General features: G+C 37.7%; 1 protein-coding gene across 6 annotated transcripts in view; it reads right to left on the bottom strand.

Moving 5' to 3' along the window:
* Positions 1-13913, bottom strand: part of LOC113645143 (receptor-type tyrosine-protein phosphatase mu-like) — a 186100-nt gene that overhangs the window by 108974 nt on the left and 63213 nt on the right. For all 6 annotated transcript variants that reach the window (XM_047806456.1, XM_047806458.1, XM_047806457.1 and 3 more), the window contains 2 exons: positions 9566-9840; positions 3079-3157 (listed from right to left, as the gene is read on the bottom strand). In XM_047806456.1, coding sequence (XP_047662412.1) covers positions 3079-3157; positions 9566-9840 — 354 coding nt within the window. The remainder of the gene's footprint in view (positions 1-3078; positions 3158-9565; positions 9841-13913) is intronic.

Here is a 13913-nt window from a genome sequence, read left to right as displayed (position 1 = left end):
GATCGGAGATGTCTGAGTAATTCAGATATCATTCGAATTCATTTTCCATGTCAGACCCTTAGGCTTTTTATCATTTCATCATTTTACTTACATATGTTATTATTTTTAAACTAAATTCTACTTTAGATTGGCATATATTTAACCAAAATAGACAAAAAGCCTCCTTTAGAACAGACTATAGTCTAAAATAAACTTTCTGTATTTTACGGAGGATTTAAAAAAACTCTTTAATACAACTCTTGCTGACATATTTAGTCAGCTTTTATTTGTTTTTTTTATTTAAAAAAGGTCACCTGATGCTACCTTGAAGCCATTTGTGTTACTGTTTTTTGCTCAATTGTTTGTAGAATAAAAAGGTTATTGTGTGTTAGTTATACGAACTAATAACGCTTATTTACTAATAATTGCTTATTTTCTCCTAACAGTGGTCTAGTTATGCAGCAACACAGGTGCTGATGAATAAAGACTAATAAATAATGAATTAATTTGAGCTTTATTAAACAAATAACATGGCATTAATTAACTGTGTTCACTTTAAACAAGGAATATCTGGTCGGGTCATATTCAAGAAAAAAATTCTCTGAATATACTGAAAAATAGAGAGAAGTGGTGTTGTGGATTTCATATTCTCTACACAATTTGTTTATTTTCCCCTTCCGAACATGTCAGTCATGAGGGAAAATTACAATAGTGGATTGTCGCAATACGCTAATAGTTCACTCTGCATCTGGACATTTCTTGTGGATTTAAAGAGCGCTATCCAAAAGCGAAGGTAATTAAAACATATGAATATGTAATGTTCTGCTCAGTTTGAAGGTTGAGGTTTTCTTCTCTGTTTATGGCATCAGTGTAAATGCTCTTGTTAGCTTCCCCTTAGCTTCCCCTAACCTAACATACCAATGAACTAGCTAGCTAGAGTTAACGTTAGCTACACAAAATACCTTTTGATGCGTTTTTTGATGTTTTATTTTCTCTAAATACGTACACATAAAGTAGCTAAATACGTACACATAAAGTTGCATGTAGCTACAATTAATACCAGACTTTAGCTTTAGTTGCCGCTGTTTACATTGGATAAGCAAGCTTGGCATGAAAAACACATTAACCTCAGATAGAAATATAAACAAATAAATATAATAAACTATAGTTTGTATAAGAATATTAAGTTCCTGCAACTCAATTCTTCCCTTTGGAACCAGTGTACATATTTGAATTAAGGAAATTAAATGACTTTGTGACTAGCAAAGTGTTTTAATCTTGAACTTTGACCCTTGTCTTTGTCAACATTTTTAGGATTCGAAAATACACTAAAGGTATTTTTTAAAAAGCTAACGTTTTATTCCGTTCATTTTTAGACGGATTATTAATGATCAGCCTGTGACATTAAAATGAATAAGGATTTTTTTGTAAATGTCAAGCAAAAGCTTGCCTGCCTTGCCTTGCATGACAAATCTTTCCAGCAGATTTTAAAAGAATAATAATAATAATAATAATAATTATTATTATTATTATTATTATTATTATTATTATTATTATTATTATTATTTTAAAATCTGCCTTACATGACAAATCTTTCCAGCAGATTTTAAAAGAATTATTATTATTATTATTATTATTATTATTATTATTATTATTATTATTATTATTATTATTATTATTATTATATCTTTATTTATTTATTTATTTTATTACAATATTATTATTTTACTTGTGACATAGTTTAATCTTAAAAATAAGGTGTTAGAGTTGTTAACAGTGTGTTAATGTTACTCACAGACAGTTTATTTACGCTGAGGGTCATGAAGTTCATTGCTGAGGTTATGTCACAAATTCAGCTCTCAAGCGTGCAACATGCTGCTGTTTTATTACAGCCAAGAGTTCTGGTTGTTAGTCCACCTTTGTTCCATATTTGTGTAGCTCTATAGACACTCTATACACTGATCTTTTCAGGATGTGAGATAAAAAGACAAATTGGTGTCACACATAAACTTATTTATATATTATGAGTCTATTATTTAGCATGGTCTATCATTCAGAAGACTAGATATTTTGAGATTTGAGCATTTCATAAACTGCTGAGCTCCTGATGGGCTGGCGACAGCAATGGGCAGAGGTGGATGCCCACTTAGTCAAAGTCTGATTTTTTTTTTATTTTAGCTAATGGAAAAATAACAGAATGAGCATGATTTCAAACTTCTGATTGGGTGGGCAGACTACAGCCAATGGAAAGTGATCTGTCTGCAGCAGCCCCACACAACGCTCCCCACGTAATGACTTATTTTTTAAAAGTTTACCTACTAAAAAGAATCGGGGGCACCACAACTGATTGCCCAACTACTATTTGTATCAGTACATCCTAATATAATTGGTTGGAAGCGGCCTTGAGCTCCTGGGATTTTCACAAATAACAGTCTGTAGAAATTACACAACGGCTAAAATGCTAAGATAAGAGAGATCAGAGCAGAATGAGCAGACTGCTCTGAGCTGACAGGAAGACTGAGGAAGTAACGCAAATAATCACTCTACAACCATGGTAAGCAGAAAAGCATCAAAGAACACATCAATCACTGAGGTGGACGAGCTACAACAGGAGAAGACCACATCAGGTTCCAATTCTGTCACCCAAGAACAAGGATCTGATGCTGTCATGAGCACAAACAGCCGAACAATTATTTTCAACTGTCTCAGATGCTCGTTCTTGGCTGACAGGAAAGGAACCTGAAGTTGTCTTCAGACTCTTGTAGGTGAAAATCCCAGCATATCAGTAGTTTCTGAAATACTCAGACCATCCAATCTGGCGTGGTTAAAGTCAAAGAGATCGCACAATGTCTGATATGAACTTTAACTGAAGACTTGTATCTACAGTACATGAATTTATGCATTACACTGCTGACACATGGTTGGCTGATGGGATAACTGCATAAATGAGCAGTGTGTGTGTGTGTGTGTGTGTGTGTGTGTGTGTGTGTGTGTGTGTGTGTGTGTGTGTGTGTGTGTGTGTGTGTGTGTGTGTGTGTGTGTGTGTGTGTGTGTGTGTGTGTGTGTGTGTGTGTGTGTGTGTCTGTGATTTGGCCTTACTGCACTGATGGCCCTGAACGACGACATCCTTGATGGCCATCAAACCACGCTGGCCTGAGGTCACGGCTTCAAAAATGATCTGCAGAGGAAAGAGAAAAGCCCATAACCACAGTGATAAATGCACACACCTTTAAAATGTCACACACATTCAAGCAATGAGGCAAAGTCCCGCAGGGGCTGACACAGAGAGCAGCTTAAACATGACCTGTAGTGTCAAATCAGCAGGGCTTCTATATTGGAAAGACACAAGAGATACAGTTTAGCCAGTGCTGCTGCACTAAAACCTACAGTTAGATGACCATGCATTACATATACACTGGAAGATCACTTGCTGTTACTGGAAAATAATCAACTTTGTGGTGCCATCAACTTTGTTGTGTCCTCTCTACTGCATGGTTCATTGTCTGGAGGATTATCAGTGTGTCTCCATGAGCTAATCCTGTAAAACCGGATCTTTACCCTGTGAACCTCGGCCAAAGTGTTTAAGGGCATTCCTATAAGACACAGGGAGTTGAGGCTTATTCGGAGAACGGCTAAAATTACACACAGCTGCCCATAAAAAAATGGTGCAGCACTTGTGCTTCTATTGACGAGCTATTTCTGCATCGTGTACGAATTTTATGCATTCATAATTATTTTTGCCATTAAAGCGACAAAGGCTTTTAAGGAGCAGGCTGAGAATTTCTCTTATCATGTATTGTCCACAAGAACAACTACTACGAATGCTAGAATAACAAGAGGAGCCAAAAGTTATAGTTATATAACAAGTTTTAGTAAGTAAAAGAAGTCAGACACACATTGCTGAAGGAAACAAAATGATTCTCTGGGTGAAGTGTACAGTATAATCCAGCTATTCCTCATGTAGTGACCCACAGCATCTCCCTGCTCTTTAATATAAACACCCACTAGCAGAACCACTTACTTGATCTCACCCAAAAAAAGAGCAGCAAAAAGAGCAACAGTCTCTATGATGTATCCTGAAAATATAATACTCACACTAAAAAAATGTTTTGTGTATAATACACAATTAAGCTCAATTACGCCATCGACTTATTGCACTGTTCTTGTTTTAAATGGTTTCCAAATCATAAATCATGCCTTAAAATAAAATGTATGTTTTGCACTGCTGGTTAAATGCTAACTACATTTCCTTAGCTTTGATCTTGTGCTCTTGACAATAAAATAAACCCTAATGTAATGTAATAGGACAATATTTGGGATGACACGGATCTAAAAACTCAATTTTACAAGAATTTTCCATGTTTGAAAGCTGGTCAGTCTACTTGGTTGCAAAGATCTGTCATCATAAAGGTGGTGGTGGTGGTGGAGATCTTGGGGGTGTTGGGGATATTTAATGCATGCAGCGTACTGTAGAGTCACTAGCTATCTTCTAATGATGACTCCAGTGACTCCAGGAGCATATTTAACGACCAATGGCAAATAATTGAAAAGGCTATAAAGTCAGTGAAAAGAGATAATGGTTACCTATGATTTTTTTTTTTTTTTAGTTTTGCAAAATAATCGCAAATGCTATATGAGAAGACGTTAGAGAGAGAGAGAGAGAGAGAGAGAGAGAGAGAGAGAGAGAGAGAGAGAGAGAGAGAGAGATTGAAAGACAGAGAGAGAGAGAGAGAGAGAGAGAGAGAGAGAAAGAGTGAGAGATTGAAAGAGAGTGAGAGAGAAAGAGAGATTGAAAGACAGAGAGAGAGTGAGAAACAGAGAGAAAGAGAGAGAGAGTGAGAGAGAGAGAAAGAGAGAGAGAGAAAAAGAGAGAGAGAAAGAGACAGAGAGAGAGAGAGAGAGAGAGAGAGAGAAAGAGTGAGAGAGATTGAGAGAGAGAGTTAGAGAGAAAGAGAGATTAAAAGACAGAGAGAGAGTGAGAAAGAGAGAGAGAAAGAGAGAGAGAGTGAGAGAGAGAGAAAGAGAGAGATTGAAAGAGCGAGAGAGAGAGAGAGAGAGAGAGAGAGAGAGAGAGAGAGAGAGAGAGAGAGAGAGAGAGAGAGAGAGAGAGAGAGACAGGCTTTTGGCACATCATATAAAAAAAGATGAAATTTTCAAGAAAGACACTAGTGCATGAAGTTAATTTTAGCAGTTGTTGATGATCCCACATGGATACGTATTCCCAATTTGCTCATACTCAACATCATTTCTACACTTTAGTACTGTTTCTCTTTACAGTAAAATTTTATAGAAGGGTAATAATTTATAATCACAACATTCAGTGTCAGCTAGAAGAAGATTGGTTTCCTTTTCATTCTGGTTCGTCTGACAGTTTCTTCCTCTTGTCACAGACTAACAGAAGACTAATAAAGACTTTATTACTTAGAGTATATAGTCAGGAATAGCCATTAAACACTCCATAATTCCCATCAGATCAGACCATAATTATACTGGTGTAACGATACGTTCCAGTCACGATTCAAATCACGATATATTCTGAACAAAATCTGAATGAAGAAAAATTCGGTTTTTAATTTTTGAATGATAGACCATGCTAAATAATATCTATATAAAACAAAATCAACAATTGCAAAATTTGAATTATTTTATTAATATGTAATATTGTAAACAGAATGCAGTACATAAATAAATAAGTCCCAGATAAAAATGTTGAGTTGAAACATAATGCAACTCAGTACTGCAACTTCTTGATTAAATGAAAGAATGAGATTATGTGCTCTCTCTCTCCCTCTCTCCACACACATAGTGCCATATACATATATATATATATATAAAACTTTGCCAATTACCCATTGAAATCTGGTGTTCAAACAATTCTGCTGCAGTTGATTCAGAATGAATATAATGCTGATGTGAATCACACATTTCTACTACACACATAGTGCCATGTTTGCAATGCGATGCATCGTGTCATGATACATCTTTACACCCCTACCTAATTATCATCCCATCTTTCGCTAATGAGATTTAGACTGCCAGTGGTCTTTGTTTGCTGTCTGACACCGCCGTTACGACGTGGCTCATGGCCGCTCACCTAGACGCGCAGTGAAACAGCCAGCCCAGCAGAATGTGTTATTTGTTTAAAACAAGCGGCGGTCACTGCCTAAACCTGGGCTTGATATCATTAAAATTATCTTCATATTATAATTAGCATCAGAAAGAATGAAGAGGGCATCTGAGACAGCACATGTTGCTTGAGGGGAATGAAATGATCTGGATTTGTTGGTATTTTAAGTGTGAAGATATCAAAATAAAAATATACAGATTCAGAAAATGTTTGCACATCAAAAGTGACAAAAATCATCCACATGGAAAGTTTTTAAAAGTTTTTGCATCCTGACTGCAATTTCATTCGAATGGAGAAAACTGTTGAAAAATCACTGATTGAACCCCATAATTACAAAATAATGTCCAAAGCACCAGGTGGTTTCAGTCTGACAATCACTTGGGATACTGTGCAATTAACGCTACCTATAATTACTTTGACTTTGCTAATTAGGTACAAATCTATAGAGCACTGTCTTCATTCTTGTCTCCATTCACTAAGTAGAAATCATCACTTGCTTTTTCGTGGATGACGCTTTTTAAAACACGGAAAGGATGCTTAATGTTCTGAGGAGATGAAATGTGTCTTCTAAGCCCTATTATAACAGAGACTTTTTTTAGTAGAAGTCCACAAAAAGATTCGGTTTTCATGTCAGCCCTACTGATACATTAGGGCTTTTAACTGATTACAAATACAGTGTTCAATAATAATAATAATAATAATAATAATAATAATAATAATAATAATAATAATAATAATAATGTTAAAACAAACACAAATAGAAATATGTATAGAAGGAAGACTAGTTACTGAAAGTTTGTCTGAGAAGGTTCCCAGGCTGAAGGTTCACACACCTTGAGACTAGAGGTGTGAATTGGAACTGGGTGAAAAGAAAAGATGAGCAGGTGAAGGTTTATGTGAGGTTCAGAAGCTAAATGGAAAATGAGGACTGCACAATGCATTTACAGCATTCATTCATTCGTTCAGCCATAGTGATGGTTTAAAGTAGGATATTAAAGTAGGATATTAGCTTGTATATATTTTAGTGAATAGGAACAACTATAGTTATTGGTTTTATTGGTTTTGAAGATAGATGGATGAATGGATTGATGTTAGGTGTTTTATATAAAATACGTGTTACAACATTATAGTAGAAATGCTCAGAGTGAGCTGTAGCTGAAATCCCCAGTTGTTAGTGTCTTGGTCAGGAATGCTCAAAACTGAAGCTTGTAAACAAACCAAACCTAGCGAGTTATTATCTGTACCTCAGCTTATAATAAAATGCAAATAATATTTGTCATATCTACATTTCTTTGCATATCCAACTCGGGGTCTGAGCACAGGGTCAGCCATGATTCAGCTCCCAAGGAGTATTCTGGGTTAAGGACCTTGCTCAAGGGCCCAACAATGGCAGCTTGAACCCCAACCTTTTGGTCAAAAACCCAAAGACTGGACCACTTGCTCCACCGCTGCGCCTCTATCATAGTCCTTACTTTTTGTATAGAAAAATCACCATGATAACAACACTTCATTTTATTAATTTACATCTCTGTCCATGTGTTTATCTGTTAAGCAGCACAGATGTGTAAAAGTAAAATATGTCTCAGTAGGTTATTAAGGTTATAAATAAAAATACGAGATACCATGGTTTCTGACAGACATTTAAATAGTCCAAAGTGATAGCCATTGACAATTCCCTGTACTATCATCACTATGTACCAAGCTTAATGGATGGATGTTGTTTATTGAACACCAAGGAGAAGTTTGGAATATTGTGTTTAATGTGTTGTGGGTACAAACCCATTTGATCAATTATGAACTCCAGTGATGAAGCTGTGGTTGATAAACTGTCAGATTCACACGCCATGCATCAGATTCCCCAACTGTTTCCACTATTTTGGTTTAGGCCATGCCCACATTGGTGTTAATTCCATATATATAGCTACAGCTCTAAAAAAAAAAAACATATACACATACATACCCCTTGCCAGCAACAAATGCACTGAGGTGACAAATTCACTGACGCACTTGGACTTGGATACATGCCCAAGCACATGTGCGTGGCTGACATACTTTACATTTCTGAGCTCATAACTTTAAGCTCTTGCACACAATCCCTGACATCAAACCAATCACTACCACTTGTGTTGTCAGTATGTATGATCCACAGGTCTCTTGCTGTCCTGATGAGTATCGCTGCTTCAGAATTACTCTTGTTACAGTTTCCACAATAGATATGTTGTAGTTTGGTTGTTATGACACGTCTCTGGTGTATGACTCCTGCTTTATATCATCTTCTATACAAACTCCTTAATCAAAGCGTAATATCTGCCAAATTACGGATAAATGTGTTTTTGTTATCTCTCTTAAGTGAGCTGGTAAAAATTGTTTCCTCCTGAAGACAACTAAAGCACGCATTAAGCCTCAACAGGATCACGTATATAATAATAATTTATTACATATACATTCAGAGCCAATGACACACAATAATTCACTCAGAACCCTTTGCATTAAAAAAACACTTGCATTTAAAGCTACATCTATACATGTTTTTTTAACTACTCTATAACATGGTTTGTAATAAATGAACATGTTTCTAATGAGGTCTATGTGCTATGAGTGTAGTAGCCACATCTCATCACAACCCATCTGTCTGCCCCGCCACTGCCGGTTCTAATGGGCTAATTTAGCTTAGTGGCGCTCTCCTTTGCGAGGTGCGGGGGTCTTGGTCTGCCAATTAACACCAGACTTTCTGCGAACCCTGGAGAGAGGACACCTAATAAGCAGGCATGTGTGAAATCAGCTTCCTCTCTGTGGATCCCAGCGTAGCCTTCCACACGTGAAAATAAACCACTAGACAGGGAGAGAATGTAATTTTTTTCTAATATAATAGGGGAGGGTGGTTTTCATTATTTTGTGAGAGAGAGGCGGAGAACGTGTGAGAGAGAGAGTGAAGCAGGCTAGGAGAGTGAGGAAGTGAAAGAAGGCGACACGGAGAGAAATACAGACATGGGAGAAGATGAAAGGACAGATAAATGACATGTTCTGAGGTGTGGGTGTACGGCAGATTATGAAACCATATACCGTTCTATATAAATGTAAAAGATTACATCTAATTACGCACTCACATGCTAAATTAAACCCAGTTACAGTTAACTTATAAATTAGCAGTAACAGATTTGCCACAGTGCTGCTGAATTCTGCACTCTGATTGGTCACAAGGTGTTGAACTTTATAAAACAGAAGCTTGAAATTGTTGTTTGTTATTGTGCTCGTTCTAACAGGTTATCATTTCTATAGTAACAATTTACACAGAGTTAAAAAGTTTGCTTCAAACATAAATGGATTTAAAACGTGTAGAAGTTCTGATAAGATGATCGTGATGAGATCTTTTGGCCTTTATCATTTTCAGAGATAATAACACTGCAGGACAAGCTAAAGAGAGATCTGTCCCTTCTTTAGACTCGATTTATTCCTCACCTGGTAGAAGTTGGGCCAGTAGGTGCTGATAGCGAGTTCCACTTGGGTCCAGCTCCTGCTGACAGGGCCAGAAGTGTTCCACACGGGAAGACCGGTGGGGCTGTTGTTCTCTTTAATGTAGATGTTTAGGTACCCGGGGCTACCCGCCTCCCTGCCGGACACCAGGTACTGAAAGGTGACGCAGTGTGTGTCGTTCTCTTTGAGCTGAGGGCTCAGCAGCAGCGCTTTCTGTCCGGCGAAACGGCCTGACGTGTTCACCATCATGAAGGCTGAACCTAGAGGAAGCATGTAAAAAAAATTATTGTGTAAACATTTAATATTGCAATGTGCTATAAGGATGTAGAACAGAATACTTCATACAGAATAATATGTCTGTACACTTTTATTCGTTCATTCATTCATTTTCTATAGCTTATCCGAACTACCTCGGGTCACGGGGAGCCTGTGCCTATCTCAGGTGTCATCGGGCATCAAGACAGGATACACCCTGGACGGAGTGCCAATCCATCGCAGGGCACACACACTCTCATTCACTCACATACTCACACACTATAGACAATTTTCCAGAGATGCCAATCAACCTACCATGCATGTCTTTGGACCGGGGGAGGAAACTGGAGTACCCGGAGGAAACCCAGAGGCACGGGGAGAACATGAACTCCACACACGCAAGGCGGAGACGGGAATCGAACCCCCAACCCTGGAGGTTTGAGGTGAACGTGCTACCCACTAAGCCACCGTGCCCCCCTGTACACTTTTATGCCAAAAAAAAAAATATATCAGCTAAATACTAAAATACAAAACAAGCTCATCTCTTCCTCAAAACAAGATTTATCTGTGTTTCAATTTAGAAGATGTTGATTCATTTGTAATAAGAGCACGGTTTAGACAGTAGTGCTGACAGCAAGGTTTATGTCAGCGCTCTTATTCTAATATGGTATTCTTTGAATAGTAGCAGCTAATTAAGGAGGACTCCATAGAAACTGGTTTAAAACTGTGTACTTTTAAAACTTGTGACATTTACCTGTGGAAAAAGTCTCTGGTGTCAATGCAACTCTCTGCTATGGAAGTGACACGGTTTATCATGTCACTCTTTAACAAATTAAAAAAATGCTACACGGTAGTATACAGGATCTACTTCATTTTTGTAACATCATCACACCACACTGTCTTTGATTAACAGTATGTGCCTTTTTCTTGATAAGACCATAAAACATTCGTGGACTGGGGTTTGAACCTGCTTCTCGAGAAGAGATTTAACCTTTCCCCCTTCTTATCCTCCTCTTCTTCCTCCTCCGATTGTACTATAAGGTTTGTGAGACACATGGCATACGCTATAATGTGTTAATCAACAGGGTAAAAGCCTTTTTCCGTTCGTAATTGATTAAAGCGGAGTCACTTCATTAAAGCGACTGCTTAATTCGTCTTAATTAACATGGCTAATTAATATATATCTGATCTCATTACAGCACTAAGCTGTAGACAGATCAGAATATACAATGGCTCTCTACAGAAATACTACACTGTAAATTACACTGAGACATTCTCCTCACACACACACACACACACACACACACACACACACACACACACACACACACACACACACACACACACACACACACACACACACACACACACACACACACACACAGTATCCACGGTATTACTGCTGACATTTAGCTGTGGCTTGGCAGCCTGCTGGCTGATCCGGTCACTACACAGGAACAAGAAGAACTGATCAGCTAGCTTTATATTCATCTAGTGATTCTAATCCCCCCCCCCCCCCACACACACACACACACCACACAAACACATACACACACATGCACACACAAGCCATTCTGACATGGGCTTCTTAATAATTATCAGATGGCATAAAGGTTAATATGAGTCTCTCACTTATAGGCAATGACACACAGGCAGGAGGGATTATAATGACGATAGTTTCAGAGAAAAAAACCAGTCCGCCGCCTATCAGCTCTCACACCTACTGAAATCCTATTTAGCCTTTCTTCTCTCTCTCTCTCTCTCTCTCTCTCTCTCTCTCTCTCTCTCTCTCTCTCTCAGACCCACAATGTGATAATGAGGAAACTTGCAGCGTTTGACTTCAAAGCTCCACACTGTAATGTTACTGACATGTAGCTGACATGTAGCCTATACAGAGTCCGATATTTGAGCTGACAGACATAGAGAGAGCACAGAAACTTCAGCTGAACTAAAGTACATGTTAAGCTCTAATGTAGATTAAAGTGTATGTTAACCATGTGTACGTATCTAAGGCTATTTACCTACAACAGCACGTCCTGAAGGGTTTTATTACTTTTATACCAAGGGCTAAAAAACTGTTACAAACTGCTGACGCTGGAGACACTGTTTTAATCTGTTTATTATTAGTCTTCGATTATTGTGCTGTAAAAATCCTCGTGAATGAGTTGTTACTATAGAAACGATAATGTATTACAACATTTGCTGTAACATAAACCGTTCTGACCAATCAGGTTTGAGAATTTAACAGCGATGTAATACTTTATAACATACTCTTGGTGGTTATGACTATGCCATAGATCTGTTATAATTCCATTCGATTTGTATAGCGCTTTTAACAACGGACATTGTCTCGAGGCAGCTTTACAGAACATAATACAAGAAATGTGATATTATACAAAGATTAATATAATACAAAAATTAATATTAGACTTATATTTAAACATGTTTGTATTTGTCCTCACAGGGTTGGTCTCATCTCAGGGAAGGTAAAAGATCTAACAGACTTATATCATCTGTGTAGGTGAAGTGTTTCCTATTTCCTCTCATGAGTATTTATTAATCCTTATTTTAGTGTCGTATCACCGGTAGAAATATTTTGGGGGTTTTAATGGTCGATATATGAGAAGCAAATATATAAGTTGTGTGGAAAATGTCCTAACGAAGCCTCATGGCAACAAAAATCTCTGTCACATTACTCATGTGTTATGTCAACTTTACAACAGGTAAAAAAAAAGTGGGCGTATGAATGTTTATATTAATTTATTTTAATTGCTGAAAAGGCATTACTGGGGTGTCAAGTGTTACCCAAAAATGTGCTTAAAAATACCTATGTTATATTTACATTTGCACAAAAACACTACAGAGGACTATCGGTTCACACATGTGCTTTACTGCTCCATCTGTCCACAGATCCACACTACTAGCACCTCATCGCTCATGTTTACACCCTGAGCAGAACAGACGGTGAGAGGAGGAGGTGTTTGGAACGAGGAAGAGGGGTGTAGTTTTGGGTTGAAAGCAAAAAAACTGATTTTTTTTTTTGCATGTTTGTTTGTCTAATAAGCGTCCGACTCTCATCATACACGCCTCCTCCTTTACATCAGAAACGCTCTTGATTACCATTTAATGTCCTAATTAGTCAAAGGCACAAAACTGACCATGCTGCTGTCATACCAGCGCAGGTGTGATCTGCTCCACTGGTTAAATATCGTTGGGAGAAAAACACAAGCGCACGTGTACACGCTATGTCTCCATTTGTTCACTGAGGTGGCACTTGACTCACGGCAGAGCTGAATTGCTGAGTGGGTATCGCGCTGACCACACGCTGTGATGGAAATAACTTTTGAGTCATTACTGTGTTTGTGTTTGTGTGAGTGATGTGGCCTTATTGGCTCGATGTTTGTTTATTTTTTTTATCGTTCTGGTTGCAGAAAAATAACTACGTCAGTGATACAGAGTCCACCATGGACGCCACGACAGTTAAGATTGATATTGTCATTATATTGTGATTTATCTAGTACTCCTTTCATACAAGCGAACAGATACAAAGTACACACAACAGCACACATACAGTATAGTACACAGCCATCCCCTCTGTGCACAACAAGCGTTGACACAATTATGGAAGACGACAGGTTATAGAGGTTGATAAAATGGCAGACAAAAGCAACCGATTCTGACAGAAAAAAAAAATGTACTAGTTATTTCCAGCACCTTCTATATACGACAAATGTTAGCATTGTGTCCCAGCAAACAATGCATCAAAGTCTCATGAATAAGCCTCCTGTCTCCTCTTCACAGCTGTAGTTAAACACAATCGGTCACAAGGTAACATTGAATTTTCGCTTTACATTTTTTAGCCACTCGTTCATCTGTATTATTGTGCAGCTTTCTTCACAGACATTCTGTATAACTGGATAAAGCAGGAGCGTGATAAACAGTTATTACGTCCAAGATGCTATAACATAATAAACAAGTTTATGAGTTATTTTTTAACCGTCATGTTGCCATGACACCTACTGCAATACCCAGCCAAACAGAAATGACATGTACTGACCTACTGTGCTTCTGACAGAAT

This window comes from Tachysurus fulvidraco, chromosome 22, assembly GCF_022655615.1.
Source record: "Tachysurus fulvidraco isolate hzauxx_2018 chromosome 22, HZAU_PFXX_2.0, whole genome shotgun sequence".
Taxonomy (NCBI): domain Eukaryota; kingdom Metazoa; phylum Chordata; class Actinopteri; order Siluriformes; family Bagridae; genus Tachysurus; species Tachysurus fulvidraco.
This window is presented reverse-complemented; position numbering and strand designations above follow the sequence as displayed.